This window comes from Myotis myotis, unplaced genomic scaffold (genome assembly GCF_014108235.1).
Source record: "Myotis myotis isolate mMyoMyo1 unplaced genomic scaffold, mMyoMyo1.p scaffold_m19_p_2, whole genome shotgun sequence".
NCBI classification, from domain to species: domain Eukaryota; kingdom Metazoa; phylum Chordata; class Mammalia; order Chiroptera; family Vespertilionidae; genus Myotis; species Myotis myotis.
The window spans coordinates 28,876,404-28,897,803 of record NW_023416324.1 but is presented as its reverse complement, the minus strand read 5'-3'; the positions used below and the strand labels follow the sequence as shown (position 1 = coordinate 28,897,803).

General features: G+C 43.2%; 1 protein-coding gene across 1 annotated transcript in view; it reads left to right on the top strand.

The window, feature by feature from the left end:
• RIMKLA (ribosomal modification protein rimK like family member A) overlaps positions 1 to 21,400 on the top strand; it is a 29,114-nt gene that overhangs the window by 4,000 nt on the left and 3,714 nt on the right. The window contains exons 2-3 of the mRNA XM_036352619.1: positions 10,640 to 10,870; positions 14,740 to 14,826. Coding sequence (XP_036208512.1) covers positions 10,640 to 10,870; positions 14,740 to 14,826 — 318 coding nt within the window. The remainder of the gene's footprint in view (positions 1 to 10,639; positions 10,871 to 14,739; positions 14,827 to 21,400) is intronic.

Here is a 21,400-nt window from a genome sequence, read left to right as displayed (position 1 = left end):
TGTAATTAGCTTTTGTGTTTGGGAGATCATGAGTGGATGTGTAAATTTTTGTGTTTTTATGATGAGCCATTATATGAGGACAGAGTCATTAGTGCAAATTAAGGTCTTTGATAACCCACAGGTTTTTAGGATTAACTGTCCCCCAAAACACAAGTATAGCCACAAACTCAGGGACAGATACCAAGACAGAAAAAAATAAGCTTGACCTGAAATCAGGGTGTGTTATAATTTGTCTCTTAGGAGCAGAATGATTCAGCATTCCTTCCCTTACTCTCAGAGCTAAAACCTCGTGGCCATATGGCAATTTCTAGGTCAGGTTCTTTAAATTAAGGTGCTCTGAGATACTTTTACTTGGTTCCTTGTTTTAATCAGGTAAGTAAGATTTAAAAGGTTTGGGTCAAGGGGAATCCTAACTAAATGTATACGAGGAAATGGTCTTATGGCAGCCTTCCAAAAGACAACAGGGGCCTCACGGAGAAATGATGGACTCCCATTATTGTACAAGAAGACACTAGCAGTAAAGGGTGCCATGCTAACCTTTGTGTACAGAAGTGAGCCTTAACCTCGGTCCTTGCTGAAGGCCTGTGCCCGACCCCCTGTAATCTGAATAAACTAGTGGAAAGGTCAGGCAGTGGGTGAAACACCTACCATATACTGTTTCCAAACTGACGTGAGCACTGAATGGATATGCTTTACCCCATGGGCCCACGTTTATATCTGTGGGCTGACCTCAAGGACTGAAGGGGGGTTGGATGTGTATTTTATGTTTATGTTTCTAACAGTTCTTACGGACACTTCATGAACTGTGTTGGGAAGAGTTCTAGAACCACAGATTGGGATCCTTAGTGAATCTCAAAGCCCTACTTATGGATTTTTGAACCACCTGTTGTGGCCACCAAATTTTTTAGGATTGCCTGGTGGTAGGGGGATAGCCATCATCAGAGAGGTCCATGTCATCCCCATCCGTCCACACATCCTTGTCACTCCCCTTACCAGCAGGGAGTCCACCGACATCCAGGGCTGTCAGTGCTGGCTTCGCCTCACTTCAGACTCTCCCCGGCCACCTTACTCATTTCCTTGAGATGTGTCACTTTATGAGGGTTTTATATTGTTTTAACAAAAGCCTATAACACATCTGAAATTCTGAATCTCTTTCTATGTGATCCTTCACTATTAAAAAGTAACTCAAGGACTCCACGATGAGGAAGTGTTAAATATACGTTACTTTGCATTGAGGATCTAACAGGAATAATGGCTCTTTATTCCTATAACACTATTAATAGTTTAATATCTTCTTTGTGTCTTAATCTTCACAACAAAACAATTCATTTATTTATTTTATTAAACATATATTAACTGAGTGCTTACTCTGTGCCAGGCACTGTACTAGGAACTGGAGATGTGGTGGAGAGTAAGAACAGACACAGTCTCCACCCTCATTATGATTTCATTCATTCATTTGGTCAACAAATACCTGTTGGCTGCCTACTATGTGTAGGACATTGTTCTGGGCACTGAACAAGAGTCAGAAAGCCTTCCCTCTCAAGGAGATTACATTCTAGATGGGGGAGATAGAATACAAACAAGTTAAGTAAAATGTATAGTTTGTTGGTTAAAAGAGCTAAGGAGGGGAAAAGTGGGGAAGGGGATTGCAATTTTAGATGGTTGGATGGGGTGGTCCTCACGCAAAAGATGATGTTCAAGAACTGAAGGAGGTGAGGAAGCAAGCCATTTTGATATCTGGGAGTAATTCAGGCAAGAGGGAATAGAGAGGAGACCAGTGTGGCTGAAGCCAAGCGAGCCAGGGGCCAAGCATTAAGGAGAGGAAGTTGGAGGGGTGGGAATGTAGAGGGAGCAGATATGTAGGCCTGTGGGTCGTGGAAGGACTTTGACTTTTACTCTGGATGAGCTGGGAATCACTGAAGGGTTTTGAGCAGAGGAGTGACATGACCTGACCTATGTGCACAGAGTCATCCTGGACTTGGTGTTGAGAATAGACAGGTGGCAACAAGGGCAGAAGTAGAGACATCACTTGGGAAGTGTTTAGGTGAGAGACGATGATTGTTGAGCTAGAATGATTTCGGGGGAGGAGGTGAGAAGTGACTGGGTTTCGGATATAATTTGAAGACAGAGTTATCAGGATTTGCCTACTGGATCAGATGTTGGGTATACAGGACACACTAGTCAGAGGACTCCAAAATGTTCAGGCTGAGGAGCTAGAAGAATAAAGTTTGCCATTTCCTCGTGTGGACAGGATATGAGAGGAGTAGGTTTGGGCAGGTGGTGAGGAGCAGGATGCAGTCTGTGGTGCCCCTAAATATTTTACTTAAGTTGTTTGTATTCTGTCTCCCCCATCCAAGTGGCAATGGCAAGTAGGCAGTTTATCATACTGATTGAGACTCAGGGGAAAGCCTTACACCTATCAAGGGAGTGGCTGCGGAAGTCCAAGGCCTGAGCTCTGGGGCATTGCAATGTTTGTGATCAGGTTGAGAAGGAAGAACTAGCAAAGAGTCCTGAGTAAAGGAAATAAAGGAGCGAGTGTGGTATCCTGGAAGCCAGGTAGAGAAGGTGTTTCAAGAAGAAGATGTGATCAGACCGTGTCAAATGTTGCTGGTAGACCAAGTGCAATGAGGAATGAGAACTGGCCATTGGAGTTAGCATTAGTGACCCTGATAAGAGCAGTTTTAGTGAAGTGATGGAAACAGTGAATACACACACTGTCTTAGGAATTTTGTTATAAAGGGAAGGTGAAAAATGGGTTGACAGATTGCTATGGACTAGAGCAGCCGTGGGCAAACTACGGCCCGCGGGCCGGATCCGGCCTGTTTGAAATGAATAAAACTAAAAATAAAAAAAAAGACCGTACCCTTTTATGTAATGATGTTTACTTTGAATTTATATTAGTTCACACAAACACTCCATCCATGCTTTTGTTCCGGCCCTCCGGTCCAGTTTAAGAACCCACTGTGGCCCTCGAGTCAAAAAGTTTGCCCACCCCTGGACTAGAGTGTGGCCCCTCTCAAACCCATATATTGAAGCTCCAACCCCCAATGTGATGATATTTGGAGATGGGTCCTTTGGGAGGAAATGATGTTTAGATGAGGCCATGAGGGTGTTTTCATGATGGGCTTAGTGCCCTTATAAGAAGAAACCAGAGAGCTTGTCCTCTCCCTGCTAGGTGAGGATACAGCAAGAAGGCAACTGCCTTCTCTGCAAACCAGGAAGAGGGCTCTCACCAGCACTCAACCCTGCTGACATCCTGATATCTGACTTCCAGTCTTCAGGGCTGTGAGAAGCCACCCAGTCTGTGGTACTTGGTTATAGCAGCTTGAAATGACTGAGACTTTGCTCAAAGGGGAGATGGGTATGAGAGGCGTTTCTTAAAGAAGGGAGAAGTAACAGCATGTTACATGCTGTGTGAGTAATCCAGTAGAGAGAGAAACTGGCAAGTAGGAGAGAGGTGAATTGATAGAAAAGTGCCTTAACTGGGCTAGAGGGGTTGGGATCTGTTGTATGTTTCAAGGAGTTGGTCTAAGCTAGGAGCAAGGATACTTCAGCCACCAAAATAAGAGAGAAGGTAATCTGTATGGCATAGGTACAGGTGTGCAAGTAGACGTGCTAGTGGGAGATTTTAGAGAAGTTCTTTTCTGATTGCCTTGGGTTTTCTCATCAAAATAGGAAGAGTGAGAATGAGAAGGAGGGAGGAAATAGTGAAGGTTTGAGGCAGGAAAAGAAATTGTTAACTAGTTGTGTAGGGTTGTGGGAGAGTGAATGGACTCGGGACTATAATGCTTATTGCACAGCAATAGGGATGCCCTTGAGACTGGTCAGCTGGTTTGGGTGTTTTTAATCCAGATTGGTTTCATTGCACGGGACGGCCCAGAGTAGGCAGAGAGTTGGAGCAGTCTAACCAGGGTTGTGATTTAGCCAAACAAGAAACAGGTACAAGGACTTGAGGGTTTAAGTTATAGTTCTTGTCTATGGAATTTAAATAGAGTAAAAGAGAAAGAGGGTAGGAAGGGGGTGAGGGACAGTGAAAAGATGAGGGATCCATGCATGGTAGTTCCTGATGGGGTCTAAGTGTGGCTGGAGTTGGGGGAAGCTGGAAAGATAGGAGACAGTGGCTGGGATTGGAATTATGACGAGTACATGAAATCTAGACTGTAGCTGAAAGGGGTGGCTGGGGTGGGGTAGTGAATAAAACTCTTAGAGAAAAGGAGGTCAAGAAACAGGCCTGGGCATTGGAAGAGTTCTCCATGTGGACACTGAAATCACCCACATCTATGAGCATATGGGAGAATCAGTGAGTCAGGAGCTAAAGCTTCCAGGACAGAGGGGAGTAACCGGGGTCCTTAGCTAACTTGCACAAGTTGGATGCTGTGCAGTCTGATGAGAGCCAGGCTGGGGGTTTTTAGGAGGGAGAAGAGAATGTACTGGAAGCCAAGGAGCAAGGAGCACATCTGTCCTGCCTCTTGCCCCAGTAATCCCAGGTGTAAGAGAGAGAAAACAGCCAGAACTTGGTGGAGCTGCTGTAAGCAGTGTTACTGAGGGGAGCTAAGGTTCAGTGGGACCCAGAAAAAGAAGGCAAAGGGAACACACACTGAAAAGTGTGAAGGTAAGGGATTTGCTGCCCACTGAGTCCCCACGGGCACAGTGGAGATAGGGCGGAGTGGAAGGTGGGAGTAGAAAAGGCAAGTCAGAGCCAGGTGGAGCTTAGAGTTCAGGGAAATGACTTGGCCTTGGAGACTGGAGTCCTGGGTAACTGACGTGGAAGGGATGAAATTTGTCTCATGGTTGCAAGAAAGATCCAGATGGTGAGGTGGGGAAGGGATGAGGGAGGGACCTGAAAAGGGAAGGTTTCCAAGCTCTGGGACCCTTCCATTTTGCAGAAGAGAAAACAGACCCAGAGATTTTTGTCTTGCCAAGCCATTAAATGACAGCAAGGAATTACATCAAGCCTCTGACTTGGAGGCCACTCTGCCATAATTGTCTTTCATCTCATGTTGTCTCAACTTCTTGAAGTGCTTTAAAAATAGGTTAGCCCTGAGATATCAGATATCCCGAACTCAGTGCTTGTAAGATGCTGTGCTGTTCCTATCGATTTGTTTCGGAGAGGTAGACATTATACATTTATTAGTTTTACACATTTCTTCTGAGCCCAGAGGCACCATGAGTCAACATCTCCCTTCTGAAACCTTCCTTGATGCTCCCTCAGAGGTGGTCACCTACCTGCTCCCTCCAGCGCTTCTCACGTTGTGTTGTAAAAGGTCGCCTCCTCGCCCCACCCCTGCCCAAACCAGACTGATAATTTTTCTTAATACCTAGGTGCTCTGAGGAGGGCATCCATGGCATTAATCACAGCTGTGTGTTGTCTTTCTTAAATTCCAGGGAATAGTGTTTGTTTCATTCATACATCTCACCCTCATTCCCCGCCCTTAAGATGGTGCCTGTTCCTTACTGTCAGTGCCCCCCCCATTCGATAGGGCCCCACTTCCAACCATCAGCACCTGAACCTGTCACAGGAGCGTGGCCATTTAGCCCACACAGGCATGGCAAGCCAGAAGGACCAGGGATTTAATACCATGCCCCTGGAGTAGCTCTCCACCAAAGACTGAGTTGGTGTATTAAAAATTATACCTCGCCAGCTCCCTTGCCCCTTGAGTGGGATAGCTGACGTGTGTAGTGAGCCATTTCTTATTTTTGGGAGCCAGGATTAAGCCCCGTGGCCAAGGTGATTGCTCCATTGATAACACACCCTTGTTGCCTCATTCGCTTCTCTACTCACTAATAGTGTTTCCTGATATTAATCACCATCATAATAAACCTCATCCACTTAAGTCCTCCTTTCTGCGAGTTCTTCTGGGGAAACCCAAACTAACACTGGGCTTGGCCCAAAGTAGGTGCTAAGTAAATATTGGCTCAATGAATGCATGAAACAATAAGTGTGTATTGAGTGAGTGGGTGGGTGAATGAATATTTGTGTGTAATTCTTTCTCCATAAGGAGACTATATGCTCCCGGTAGGCAGAGACCACCTGGCTCATCTTTGTGTGCCTGCTTCATAGTGTGTCTGACTCGTTCCAACAGTTCAGTAAAGGTTGCTTGGAATTAAATGACCTCAAAACAGCAGTTGGTAGAAGGAGAAAGTGGCCACATCATCACCAGGTTTTAATGAGGTGGAGGTGAGATTTCTTTGAGCCGTTGTAACAAAGAACTTTAAAAGGGCGGGAGGAGTGGCAATGGCATCTACTTGTTAAGAATAAAAATAACTTTTCCTTATGAGAAAATGCTGAGGGTAGAGTAGAAAACACCAAGGGAGAACCTGGAGTGTGCGATGAGCCAGGTCATATTTCAGGTGACACATCTTCTCATAACACAACATAATGTGAAGCCCTTAATGGGTTATCCACTTACTTTATTTATATTATCGATTCCTTTCTGACAACTTTCAGAGCTTCACTACCAGCCACTGTTGTTACCTGATCCTGCTAACATAGTGGTTCTAAAAGCTGCCGTAACGGAGGTCCCTGCTTGCCCTCATGCCCAGTGTCCTATTTTCTGTCATTTTTGCTGTTGGCTTTGTAGATGAGGGTTGTTGTTTTTTCTGGCATACAAGGAACCAGATTTGTTTTGAAGCTTTCTTTGTGAAGCTAAGGATGTGTGTGTGTGTGCACGTAAATTACTGCTGTACGTGCATGGGTTGAGAGGGTAGGGACCCATTATGTATCAGTGCCACGTAAGGGCAAAGACTTTTACAATCAGATCTATTGCAGGGGTCCATATTCCAAGACATCTCTAATTTAAATGAGATAATATATGTGGAAGCTCTTAGCAAAGTACGTAAAACACAACAGCTGCTCAATAAAAATGCGAGCCAAATTCAGATCCGAATGACTGCACCTTTTATTTATCCCTGCTGCTGCTTCCCTCTGTTGATATGAATGATGAGAGTGGTTTTTAATTTTTAGAGCTTTATGTTCCAATAGTGATTTGCTTATTTCTAAAGCTATTTCTCTGTATTATAAAGTGTATTTCTTTGCTGTAGTACATACAAATGCAGAAGTCTAGTTTTGTAGGGTGAACTTAGTTTAACTCAATATATAAATTAGGAAATGGGCTCAATTCTTTGGGAAAAGTTACACATTTTTCTATCTTGTTTTTAATAATTAAAATATTTCCAAATATAAACAATGGAGAGTTCAAAGGAAATCAGAATATAATTACTCTTGAAAGTAGATTATTGTTTTGAGAATTTATGTGGAGAAAATGTTATTGAGGCTAAATAGTGCATGTCAAGCCCAACCTACGAGTCTGGGAGACCCCAAATATCCCAGAAGCAACTCAGCTCCCTTTTCCCTGCCCTGCTCCCTAAGCCAGGGTGATACCCCAGAGCACTAGGGCACTGCAGCTCATGAAATCCCTTGTGATTTGAGGGCCTGAGCCTTTCCCTGTTGAGGGGTTTCCTTCCATTCACTGGCAGCCAAGCAGAGCCCTGCCTGCCCCGATGTCTTGCATCAGCTCTTAAGTCCCTTGGCTTGAAGCCTGTAGATTACAGTGGATCCTGGGAAGGGTGACACATTGAGGTCCATCCTATATTAAGTTTATCTTTCCTAAGGAGAGAGATGAATGAAGAGAGGGGGAGTGATTACGTAAGTGGTTGATGGTCTCAGAATTCACTGACAGATTTGCCAAGGCCAGACGTACACCCATATTGTCCTTGGCCTTGTCTGTGAGGAACTGCTGCCCCCACTGAAGCCACAGTGAGTGGCAGCCTCCTGTCTACTACTTTTAGGCATGGTGATATAAACTAGGTTTAGACACCAGAGGGCAGGAATGAACAGGAGGCAAGTGGAGTGGCCCATAGCAAGAATGCTGGAGCTGGGCCAACGGGCAGAGAAGTAACTGGTTGTGTGAGCACTTATCCCTAAACCTGCCGTGTCCCTCTCTGCACAGAGCTGCACGGCCAGCACAGTCAGACCCCTGACCTGTCTAACTGTTTGGTAGAGCCTTTTCAGCTACATTTTAACCCATTCCATTCTTCATTTATTAAAGGCTTCAGTTGGAATGAGCCAGGCCCAAAGATTTACCTTTGGAGAAGAGAGATGAAGTCCTGGTAAGACTTCCTAGGTCTATGTGAACTGCTTGTTGAGGCTGAGCTGTCTCTGTCCACTTGTGGTTGATATTTCCAGAAATGACTGAAGTCTTTTCTTCGCATTTGGAAGTGTAACTGTCCGTCTGTGGTCTCACGTCGGGATTGAAAAGCCAAGCATTTCTGCTGCTTCTCGTTTCTCTAGGTCACTTTTCTGTTGCAAAGCCATTTTGCTCATCAGGTGGTATGCGTCTCCATCCATTGTCTTACCTTGCTTAGCAGAATGTCTGTGCAATGCTAATGCCAGCGCCTTACAGACTGTGTATAGCATTGTCTAGTTTCAAAGCATTTTTAAATATTTTATCTCATTATGTAATGTCATCCTGGGCTGTTGCTTTTCCCCTGAGAGTATTTCCTCAGCATTTGCACCAACTTGAGTACTTTTCTTTCTTCTCCTGTCAATTTTGAGTCTGCTATACAGGGCTTGCTCCCCCCACCCCTTTCATATTATTTCCTACAGGGCTATAAGTGGCAAAGAAAGGCATATCTAAATGGTACTATTTTCTGATGGTAAAGTGAAGATAACCTAAATGCTCTTTATAAGTCATCCGTGAGAATTATGTCCCGGTTCCTTGGGAATATACTATGAGTAGAAGTACTAAAAACAATTTATCTTCATGATTATACCTACTCCGTTTTTCTAAATTGGCAAAATAGCTCCTAGAAATGGGGGGGAACTGTGCAAGTTAGATCCATACTGTGTTTTTGTGTGCTTGCTTTGTTTTTATTTTGTTTTGCTTATTGTTTTTGTACTAACATTATTCATGCCCCAGTGGAGAAATAGGAATTGTATTAGCACCTTTTTTTTTCTTTCTTGGACTTGTATGGTTGTACAGAATATCACTTTTGAAATAGAAGGTGCTTTAGGTTAAAGCTTGTAAGATGGTTCTGGAACTGTGTCTCAAAGTTTTTCTTAAGAGCATTCTGGAAACTCCTTTAAGGTTCACCAAGGCAGACCAAGTTGTTTCCTGAACTCAGTTCTCATTGCTCTCACATCCCATTTCATGGCTCCATCATTCTATCCCCAGATGCTGGGTGCACCACAGATGCCTAGATTACTACTATGTCCTATGGTTTGTATCGTAGTAATACAAACCACAGGACATCGAGGTTGAAAGAGACCGAGCAGGTTGCTGTAAGCTTATCTGATCTTTGCATTCCCTCCGTACCATTCTCAAGTGTCCAATGAGCCTCGGCCCATTCCATCCTAAGGCACTGGAAAAGTATCCCTTTTGTTGATCCCAAATCCTCCCTGTAGCTTCTGTACAATTCAGAAGACATCAAGTGCCTATCATGTACCTGGCACTGTTCTAGGGGCTGGAGATACAGAAGTAAAGAGACATGGATAACTCATGGATAGCTCTACTGCTTGGGGTCATAGAAGACAAGCCAAATAGTTCTTATCCATGGACACCCTACAGACTGCACTCCTGTTCCTCTGAGTCCTCACTTGAAGCTAATATTCCCATCTATCCAGTGTAATACAGTTCACATTCTTTTGCCATATGGATCAACTGTCTTTGGATGACTTCTAGTTTGAATATTTTTGTTTGTTTTGTTAATACTCCCCTGAGGATATTTTTCCATTGATTTTTAGAGAGAGTGGAAGAGAGAGGGAAAGACAGAGAGAAACATCATGTGAGAGAAACACATCGATTGGTTGCTTCCTGCATAAGCCCTGACCAGGGCCCAGGCCGGGGAGGAGCCTGCAACCAAGGTATGTGCCCTTGACTGGAATCGAACCCAGGACCCTTTGGTGTGCAGGCCAATGCTCTATCCACTGAGAAAAACTGGCCAGGGATGAATATTGAATTGATTTTTAGTAGGTTGATTTTTTAGAGTCTTTTTTTTTGTTATAAAGGTAATATGCACTTGGAGACATTTTAGAAAATATAGATAAGTTTAAATAGGAAATCACTTGCAATCCCTTTACCCACTGTTAAAGTGTTGCTATATTTTCTTTCAGCTTTTACTAACTTGTATTTATAATTTTGTTCCCTGTTTTCTTTACTTACCATTGGCATTTTTGCATTCATTATATTCATAAAAATTATTTAAATGCTTACATATTTCAGATAGACTTTTAATGGTTAAGTCATAAAAGAGTAGTAAGGATCCCTTATGTGAGCTATCATGCTTCCTTTTCCTTAAGCCCCCAGTCTCCTAAGCCACTGTCTTCGAGGACTACTAGTACCATATGGAAGGAAGGTGCAGGGCTATACTACCTCCTTGTGGATTCTCCTAATGTGGATTTTTCTTGATACACTGCATCTTTTTTCTGTTCGTTCTTTTGTGCTTCCTCATAATCATGCTCTGCCCATTTGTTTGGAGTATTGAGTTGACTGTAGCTTTCTTGTTACAACAGGATATTCAAGTGCCATTTCCAAGGTTATCTTCCTGCTGGGTTCAGTCTTGAGGAGTCTGTTGGAGCCAGTTCTGGTGGGACTAGACAACGGTAAGCCCAGGGCTCACTTTTCTCCTTCAATTGCAGGCCTACAGCTGAACCAGAAGGCACTCACCACTTTCCCGGATGTGGTGCTTGTTCGGGTGTCCACACCCTCGCTGCAGTCGGACAGTGACATCACCGTCCTGCGACACCTGGAGAAGTTGGGCTGCCGCCTAGTCAATCGCTCGCAGAGTATTTTAAACTGCATCAACAAGTTCTGGACATTCCAAGAGCTGGCCGGACATGGGGTCCCCATGCCAGACACCTTCTCCTATGGTGAGTGTCCTTGAAATAAGGTTGCAGTTTATCTTTCCCAGTTGCATCTCTGTGTTTTCTCTCCCCAGTAGCCCTCGACTGTTGGTTTTCAGTACGGAGCTGTTCATCTTAGATGATTCAACAACGTGAGTCTATCATGGTCATTCCCTCTGTCTGAAATGCCTTTGCTTCTTTCTGTCTGTAATTCACTCATTAAATATGTATCTGGCACACACTATGTGCCAACCACCATACTAGCACTGGACTATAGCGGTAAGTACCAGTCAGAGTCCTGCCCTCAAGTCATTGCCAGGTCTTCAGGGGCAGAGACAGCAAGTAAACAAGCAAGTGCAGTGCAGTGTAGTAAGTGCCATGATAAGAGTTAGTGCACGGTGGTGAGGGAATCCGTAGGAGAATTCTTAGTGAGTTTAGAAGATATTGAGGAAGGTTTCCCAAAAGAAATAGTATCTAAACTAAGCTGAAGTTATCCAGGTAAAGTGTGGGAGTGTGTGTGTGTGTGTGGGGGGGGGGGGGTGGAGACAGGGAAGGACTCTAAGCCAAGAGAAGAATATAGAAAGACCTATAGGCAAGAGAGAGCTTGACCAATTGGTGGTATTTTGAGTAGTTTGTAGGATGTAAGGGAGACTGAGTTGAGATATAAGGCTAGAAAGATAAGTAGCCATATACGGTATGTGAAGGAGATTGGATCTAATCTTGAGACTAACCAAAAGTTATTGGGCTTTAAGCAAGAAGGTGGCCTGATCAGAGTTCAGAAGATCACTTTGGCTACTCTAGGAAAAAGGAATTAGGCAAAGTTATGTAGTAGCAGGGTTTTTAAACCATTCAAAAGAGCAATGGTGGTCTAAACAAAAGTGGCCATAGTAAGAATGAAGATAAGTCAACAGAATCAGGAATTATGAAGGAGAAAGCAATAATAGGACATGGTGATTGGTTGGGTAAGAGGAGTATAGAGAGGAATCAAGAGTGACTGGTTTCTGGTTTGGGCAACCAGATGTGATAGCAAACACTGAGACTAGAGACATAGGAGAGAAGACACTGATTGGTAGGTAGGAGGTGAGAGGTTGTGGGGAGAGCTGATTTCAGTTTGGGACGTGTTCTGTTTGAGCTGTCTATAGTACATGCAAGTAAAAATATTCAGTGGGCAGCAGAAAATGGATCTGGAGCTCCTGAGAGAGGTGTAGACTGGGGATGTGGAATTGGAAGCCTTTATTATATTAAGTGAAGTCACAAGATTGGATGGGATTACTCAGGCGGACTCTGTAGAACGAAGAGAGCTGAACTGTACACCTAAAATGGTTAAAAAGATAACTTTTATTTTATGTATATTTTACCACAATAAAAACACACACACAAATGTAATAAAAGAAGGTTCAAGAGGGACTCCTTTAGGGAATGGGTAAAGGAAGAGGAACCTGTACAAGAGACTAAGCAGGAGAAGCTGGAAAGGTGAGACGAGAAAGAGAGATGACAGAAGCCAGTGGGAAGAGCAGTCCAGGAAGGCTGGCATAATGAAAAGTGTTGATTGATCGGTCTGAAGGACAAGTAAGGTAAGCACTGAGATGTGTGTTGGATTTAGCAACAGGGAGTTTGATGAACACAGCTTCAGTTTAATGATGGGGAGAGAAGCCAAATTGTCAGGGACGAGGAAATGAATGGGAAGTGAGGAAATGGAAACCCTCTCAAATAGCTTAATTGTAGGGATATGAAGTCGCAGGTAAGGAATGAGGCAGGGTCAGGAACAGGGGTTTTATTTGTTTAGGATGGGAGAGAACTGAGCATGTTTAAAATGGTGATGGGATTAAGAACTGGGAGGTTGAAGATACAGTAGAGAGGAGACACTTCATTGTGCAAGATCCCTGAGAAGGTGAGAGGGAAAGGGGTCCAAAGCATAGGTGCAGCCCGGCTGGCGTGGCTCAGTGGTTGAGCATCAACCTATGAAACAGGAGGTCATGGTTCGATTCCCGGTCAGGGCACATGCCTGAGTTGTGGGCTCGATCCCCATTAGGGGACATGCAGGAGGCAGCCAATCAATGATTCTCTCTCATCATTGATGTTTCTATCTATCTCTCCCTCTCCTTTCCTCTCTGAAATCAATAAAATTATAAAAAATATTTTTAAAAAGCACAGGTTTAGGGATGGCCTGAGAGAAGGATCCCTCTTTCACTGTGTTAGAAGGGAGGAAAGAGGATAGCTCTTATCAGCAGGTGTCAGGAAGTTGGGAGTTACCTTCTTATAAAACATCCTCTTCTGAAGACGTCCCTAATTATCAACAATGCCTCTTCATTTAAAACAATTATTAGCACTTTTGTGAACAAAACAGGTATTAATATTCCAATTTGCAAAAATTGCTGAACTGCAATAGCACCTGTGGTAGGCAGAATAGTGATCTCAAAAAGATGCCAATGTGTCCCTGGCCGGTATGACTCAGTTGATTGAGCCCCATCCCATGCCCAGGCTGTGGGCTGGATCCCCAGTAGGGAGCATGCAGGAGGCAGCCAATCAATGTTTCTCTCTCACATTGATGTTTCTCGCTCTCCCTCTCCCTTCCTGTCTCTCTAAAATCAATAAAAACATACTTTTTAAAAAAGAAATGTAAATATGTAGGTAATCAATCAAGTTTGTAAACACAATTTAGAAAGGTTTTAATACCCACATTATTCATGTTTTTTTAAATTAAGAATTAAAGGATTATAGTAGAGCCAATTTAGGTTTTCAGGTCATGCCTGAACTTCGGATGAGACAAATCCCCAGGCTTGGTTTCTTTGGCTATTGATTTTCTACAGCTATATAACAAACTACTAAAAACTTAGCAGCTTAAAATAACACCCATTTATTTCCTCAGTTTCTGAAGGTCAGAAGTCCAGCCAAGCATTGCTGGGTTCTTTGCTCTGGTCTTTCCAGGCTGAAATCAAGGGGTAGCTGGCCTGTGATTTCACCAGAGGCCTGGAGTCTTCCAAACTCACTGGTTGTTGGCATTTATTTCCTTGCAGTTGCAGGGACTGAGGTCCCCACTTTCTTGCTGGCTATCAGCTGAGGGCCGTTTTCAGCTCCTAGAATTGCCCACTGTCGCCACCGCATGGCCTTCTCTACAACATGGAAGTTTGCTCCTTCGAGGCCAGCAGGAAAGTCTCTGACACTTCACATTCTTTTGAAGGGCTCACCTGATTAGGTCAGGCCCACCATGAATCATCCCACCTTGATTAACTCAAAGTAGTAGACCGAATCACAGGAATGATACCCCATCGTATTTACTGGTCCCTCCCACACTCAAGGGAGGGGATTGACAAGGCGTGTACACCAGCAGGTAGGAATCTTCCGAGCCATCTTAGAGGCTACCTCAGGCAGCCATTTTAAAGGAAAAAATACGCCCTAGCTGGTTTGGCTCAGTGGATAGAGCGTCTGCCTGTGGACTGAAGGGTCCCAGGTTCGATTCCAGTCAAGAGCATTTACCTTGATTGTGGGCACATCCCCAGTAGGGGGTGTGCAGGAGGCAGCTGATCAATGTTTCTCTCTCATCGATGTTTCTAACTCTCTATCCCTCTCCCTCCCTCTCTGTAAAAAAAAAAATGAATAAGATATATTTTAAAAATAAATAAATAAATAAATAAATAAATAAAAATAAAGGGAAAAATACCTGCCAGTCCTATGGGATTGTGATGAGGATTACACAAACAAGAGCATGGGAAACCTTTGCCTCATGGAAGGCTTTGATAAATACCTCTGTTCCCCTCTTATATTATAGGTGCACAGGGCAAGTGTGTTGGAGAGACAGGCGGCCTGGAAAGAATTCCCCCAGAGGGTGCTGCATTGGGCTGACCGCTCCCCGACCATCAGCCTTACCTTCACTGACTGTCACCTTTTCTTGGCAGGTGGGCATGAAGACTTTTCAAAAATGATTGATGAAGCTGAGCCCCTGGGCTACCCGGTCGTGGTGAAGAGCACACGAGGACACCAGGGTCAGTGCCGCTCCTGCACTTCCTGTAGGCCAAAGCGCTGCCACACAGGACCCTCCTTAGGCGGGAGTGGGAGCACCGCTGGGAGCAACTGAGCTCCCCCTTGAGGAGCTTGCAGTGTAGTCCTTACCTCTGTCCCCTCCTCTCTGTCCCCACCCTTCCCCGGATGATGGTCACAGGCCCTTGACCTGACTCTGGTTTCCCTAACTCCACTGCCAGTTCATCCTCTGTTCTTTCTGGAGAGTCATTCTCTGAAACAGATCTATTCTTGTCATTCTCTGTTGAAAAACCCTCTCGAGAGCCTGTGCTGCCTCCTAGACAAAGTCCATTTTCCTGCTCATGGCACTGAAGCCCTGGACAAAGAGCCTCACCTCCCTTTGCAGCTTCTCTGGCCACGGGACCCTCCCACATCCATTCCGGACTACTTCTCATTCACCCACGACACGTATTTTCCTCTTGGAAACCTCTGCTGGGAATGCCATCTTCCTCTGTCCTCTGGTGAACTTCTGCTCATCCTTTAAGGCCGGCTTCACCTGTCATTTTTTTCTCTCCACATCTCTGGCCTCCCTCCCGCCCTTCCAAAAATTAATTGCCCTTCCCTTTGTGTTCCCATAGCACTTTGTCCATGATTCTAGCTCTGTACTACACTTGATGACAGTTATAGGTTATATGCCCTTTTCCCCCTTCTTTGTGAGTTACTCAGGTCCCATGAATCTCTGTCTCTGTAAGACCTACTGTGTGCTCAGTAGGAGTCAGTAAATGTTGAAGAGGGTGGATGCAGCAGAAAGCAATCCTCCTGCAGTATGTGAGTGGGTACCCAGATGGCATACATAAATGCCCAGGGCATCTGGAGTGAGAGGGGGTGTCCCAAACAGACACGTAATGAGCAATTCCTGTGATGCAGGGACCGTGCAGTAGAAATAAACTAGACACAGTCACCTCTCTTAAGGATCGCCAATGTGAAGAGTGTAGGGAGTTGCGTTGCAGGGCACAGGGTACGCTGCTGCAGCATGCATATCCAGGCACCTGTTGAGCTTGAGCTGAACAGAGGGAGGGCCAACTCTGCCAAGAGGCAGTGAAAGCTTCATTGGAATAAAAGGAGACTTAGGTTGACATGTGGAATGTGACCTGGAGGAAGTGAGCTGAGCAAACAAACAGAAGCAGGTGTGAGCAAAGCAACCTGTGAGTCTAGAGGGGGCCTGTTGAGGAGCAAGAAAAATGAGTGTGGGTGGCAAGGTGGGGCTCCTGATACCACTCAGACATGGTACAGAGCTAAAATGCAATGTCTCTCAACTAGTTGTTTTCGTCAATCATATATGATTCAAATATGAGTCATATTTGAATTATTTATTCCAATACTGCCGGTAGTATAGGAAAGCACCAGGTCATCCACAAAAAAATCTGTTCTGCAGCTCCCCATAAGCCAGCTGTTTATATAAAGTATTACAAAGATTACACGGGGAAATATGGATTATAGGTATGGGGAAGTAGGGATTACAGGCATGAGGAAGTTGGAGGTTGAGGTGGGATTCCATTGTTTTGGCAACAAGATTGTTAATCTTTCCATGTGAATGGACTGCATTCCAAGGTTGACTCCCAGGTCCAAGGTTGACTCCCAGGTCCCAGGGCCATATAACTCCCAGCCAGGTCAGAATTTAACCAACACAAGGCAATCATGGTTAACAGAGCATGATTAATATTTCCCATAACCATAGTTAGTCCCCAATATTCTATTCTTGTCCCTAACATTTCCCCACTGCTATTTCTATTATCTCACATCTATGAGATTAGTTTTAGATGAAAAGTCTCCTCCTGCTGGACTGCATCTGCTTCTGCCTTGAAAGCAGTTCCCAGAGATGGAATACACCAAATGCAGGATCATGGATATATGTTCTTATCAACTGAGAATTGTCAGAAAGATTAAAACAGCACATTCCTTTAAATTCTTCACAACCATGGTTATGCTGCAACAGCAAGTAATCTATTGCTGCCTGATTTTCTAGAACTGCCTCCCTGACCTGGCTCAGCTGTTGATTTATCCCATGGATAGCCCTGGAGGTGGCTTTAGGGCTTTTACCGTGCTACAAGCCTGCCGGGTCACTTCTACATTAAGGGAGCCTACCTTTTACCAGCGTAACAGAAATGGTCAAAGCAATATAGTCAACAGGCTCCACAAGTGGAGATCGTCATTGCCGTCCGGTGCCACGGCCTTGAGAAAGCCTCTTGTGGTTCAGACCCTGTGATGTTTCTGAGGCATAAAGACAGTCAGTCATCCTAAGGAACAGGACCCCATTGCTGTTAGCAGGGATAAATAGTTACCCCACATATCAGAAACCAACCAGCCAGCAGCTTAGTATGTCCAGTACTATAAGGGGATTATCAGGATAATTATCAGAATAATTCATATAGTTATTAGCTGCTGAAAGATAACAACTAGAACACCCAGTAACAGTCAGACATTTGCCACAGGGAACTACTGCAGTAACCTTTAGAGGAAGCATCACTGCATCGTTTTTCCAACATACAAAGATCCCTGTATATGACTTCCCAAAAGGAATGGAATAGTTCTTTAAATTAGCAATAGGTGTCCCAACTCCTGCTCAGCAAATGTAAAGGTCAGTTCTATACAGGGTCCTCCATTGCCAGCTTCAGAGCAGTCGGGTGGTGAGAAGCACATCTCAGTCCCATCCATTTCTCCTCCAGTTGGCCCACCGTCCTTGCTCTGCTCACGTCTGTCTAACTGCCTATCACATCCCCCCTCAAGGATCTTGGCTCTGAATTCTCTCACAGAAAAAGGGGTGCAGGGTCTCTTCTGCAACTGCTTCATGCTGAGGAGGGATGAAGTTTTCCCTTCAGAGCCAAGAGATCCTTGCTGTCTGTCAGAGGGACGATGCAGCCTGGCCACAGAAGGAGGTGACAATGGTGTCTAGAGGTGGTATTCCCTGAGTGCGAGTAGGGCTTGTAACCTGGTGGAGACAAACTGTGTCATAAAATTTAGTATTATTGGGCAAAAGTTAGAACAGCAAGAATATATAAATGATCTGGTGGAAGGAAAAACACATTTCAGTTCTAATAATTCCCAATTATTTTCTAATTCCCAATTTGAAACACAATTTCTTTCTCTCCCTAAAGTCACCCTCATTTTTATTAAAGAGCCAACTTAAGACCAATTTATTTACTGTATTAAGTCTAGTTACAATACGGCCTGATTGTTTGCATGAACACAATAAGAATAACATCAGCTAGTTGTTGTTTTTAATTGTGGTAATATATATAACATAAAATTCAACTATTTATTGAATGCCTACAAAGTGCCAGGCATTTCATATTTTAGGGGATACAGAAAGGAACAAAACAAAAGTTCCCGCCCTCAGGGAGCTCACGTTGTAGAAAGGTGTGACAGACAATGACAAGTTAAATAGAAGAATCCTGGCCAGGGAGCTCAGTTGGTTAGAGCGTGATGTGAGAGTGAACAGGGACTGAGCCTGCAACCTGGGCTTGTGCCCTGACTGGGAATTGAATCAGCAGCCTTTCGGTGCACAGGACTATGCCCAATCAATGGAGCCATACAAGCCAGGGCTACATAGTATTCTTAAACATTTGAAAAATTGAGATATAATTCACATAAAAATTTACTATTTTGAAGAGTACAGTTCAGTGGATTTTAGTGTATTCACTATTATATACAACCATTTCCATTATCTAATTTCAGGACATTTCCATCACCACAGAAAGAAAACCCATACCTATTAGGGGTCAATCCCAATTGCCCTTTCCCAGTCCTTGAGAACTAACCTACTTTCTGTTTTTATGGATTTGACTATTTTGGACATTTCATATCAGTAGAATCATATAATATGTTGCCTTTTGTGTCTGGCTCCTTTGACTTAGCATAACATTTTCAAGGGTCATCCATATTGCTTTTATGACTTAATATTCTGTTGTCAGAATATACTGCATTTCGTTTATCTGTTCATCAGTTGATGGACATTTGGATTGCGTCCATTTTGTAGCTACAGCTGCTATGAACATTTGTGGACAGGTCATAGTGTGAACATATGTTTAATGTCTCTTGAGTATATAACCAAGAGTGCAATTGCTGGTCATATGGTAATTCTATGTTTAGCTGTAGAGGAACTGCCAAACTGTTTTCCACATCAGTTTATGCCATTTTATACTCCCACCAGGACTGTACAAGGACTACAGTTTCTCTACATTCTCCCAACTGTTATATCATTCATTCATTTGTTCATTCATTTATTATTGATTTGTTTTATTATAGCCATCTTAGTGGGTATAATGTGGTTTCTTATTGTGGTTTTTATTTATGTTTCCCTAATGATATTGAACATCTTTTTATGTGCTTATTGGCCATTTGTATATCTTCTTTTTTTTATTATGTTTTTTTTTATTGTTTCCAGAGAGAGGAAGGGAGAGGGAGAGATAGAAACATCAATGATGAGAATCATTGACCAGCTACTTCCTGCACGCCCCCTACTGGGGATCCAGTCTGCAATCCTGGCATGTACCCTGATGGGGAATGGAACCAGTGACCTCTTGGTTCATAGGTCAACGCTCAACCACTGAACCACACCAGCCAGACACTATACCTTCTTAGGAGAAATGTCTATTCAGATCCTTTGCCCATTTTTCAATTGTATTATTTGCCTTTTTGTTGTTGAATTTTTAAGAGTTACTTATATACTCTGGCTATTATACCCTTATCAGACATATAATTTAAACATTTTTTTTCTACTCTTTAGGTTGTCTTTTCACTTTCTTCATAGTGTCCTTTGATGCACAAAAATTTTTGGTTTTGATGAAATTCAGTCTATTTTTTCCATTGGTTACTTGTGCTTTTGATGTCATTTTTTACTTGCCTAATCCAAAATCGCACAAATTTATGCCTATGTGTCCTAAGTGTTTTATTGTTGTAGCCCTTACATTTAGTTTTTTTTACCCATTTTGAGTTCAGTTTTATATATGGTGAAATGTAGGAGTTCAACTTCATTCTGTTGTGTGTGGATGTCCATTTTTCCCAGTATCATTTGTTGAATAAACTGTTCTTTCCCCATTGCGTGTTCTTGAAACTCTTGTCAAAAATCAATTGACCATCTGTGTGAGGGTCTATTCTGAGCTCTCAATTCTTTTACATTGATCTGTATGTCTATCTTTATAACAGGCCACATTGATTAATGTAACTTTATAATAAGGTTTAAAATTGGGAAATGTGAATCCTCCAACTTTGTCCTTCTTTTTCAAGATTGTGTTAGCTATTTGGGAACCCTTGCATATGAATTTAAGGATCACTTATCAATTTCTGCAGAAAAGGAAATTAGCATTTTGGTAGGAAATGCATTGAATCTGTAAATCAACCTGAAGTGTATTGCCATTTCAATAGTATGTCTTTCAGCCCTGGCTGGTTTGGCTCAGTGGATAGAGCGTCGGCCTGCGGACTGAAGGGTCCTGGGTTTGATTCTGGTCAAGGGCACATGCCCGGGTTTCAGGCTCGATCCCCATTAGGGGGTGTGCAGGAGGCAGCTGATCAATGATTCTCTCTCATCATTGGTGTTTCTCTCTCCCTCTCCTTTCCTCTCTGAAACCAATAAAAATGTATTTAAAAAAAAAGTATTTCAATCTCTGAAAGATGGGATGTCTTCAGAAATATTTTATAGTTTTCAGTGTATAAGTATTATACTTATTTTATGAAATGTATTCCTGAATGTGCTATTCCTTTCAATACTATTGTAAATAGAATTGTGTTCTTAATTTGATTTTCAGATTGCTCATTGCTAGTGTAGCAAGTAGTATCGTAGGGAAAATGAATAGGGAATAAACAAAGTCACAGCAATTTTTAGACTCTAGAATATGGAAATAAATTTAAAGAAGGCAGTGGACTGGTGTAGCCTTTGCCTTTTCAAAAGTGACTAATCTTATGGACCCTCATTTTCTTCATTTATAAAGCACAAATAGCTATCTTTGTCCTAATGGCTTCACAAGGCTAGTATGAAGGGTAAATGAAACAATAAAAAAAGTATTTGACACATCATAGATTATTAACTAATCTTAGTGCCCTTCCCTCACCTCTCATTTTTCCTCCTTGCCTTAAAACTGTAGCTCTTTTATTAACCGAAGTCTAAGCCAATGTTAGAACCTCTACGCCAGAAACCAAGGAACAAGTCTCTATCTCTAGCCCCATCTCTGCTAAAAATCCTACCTAAGGTCCAGAGAACCCCCAGTGCCTACAACTGAGTCCAAGCCTTCTGTTGCCAGGTGACAGATCTCTTGGTGCCAAATGTCCAGTGTTAGGAGACATATTTCCAATCTTTTACACGGCTAGAGGCTGATGCCCATCACTCTTTTTATGAAGACTTCAGAAAGATCCCACTCCTTTAGGACACAAATCTTAGGAAAACCATCCCGTATTTGCTAACAAGAATGCTCAGATTGGGTGTGCTCATGTCAGATCTGCAGAGCAAACCTATCAGGAACCCCTGTGAGATATATTAGCTGATATGCAAATGGAAAGCAGATGCCAGATAATTGCAAAAGCATTGGTCAGTCAGGCAGAAAATAA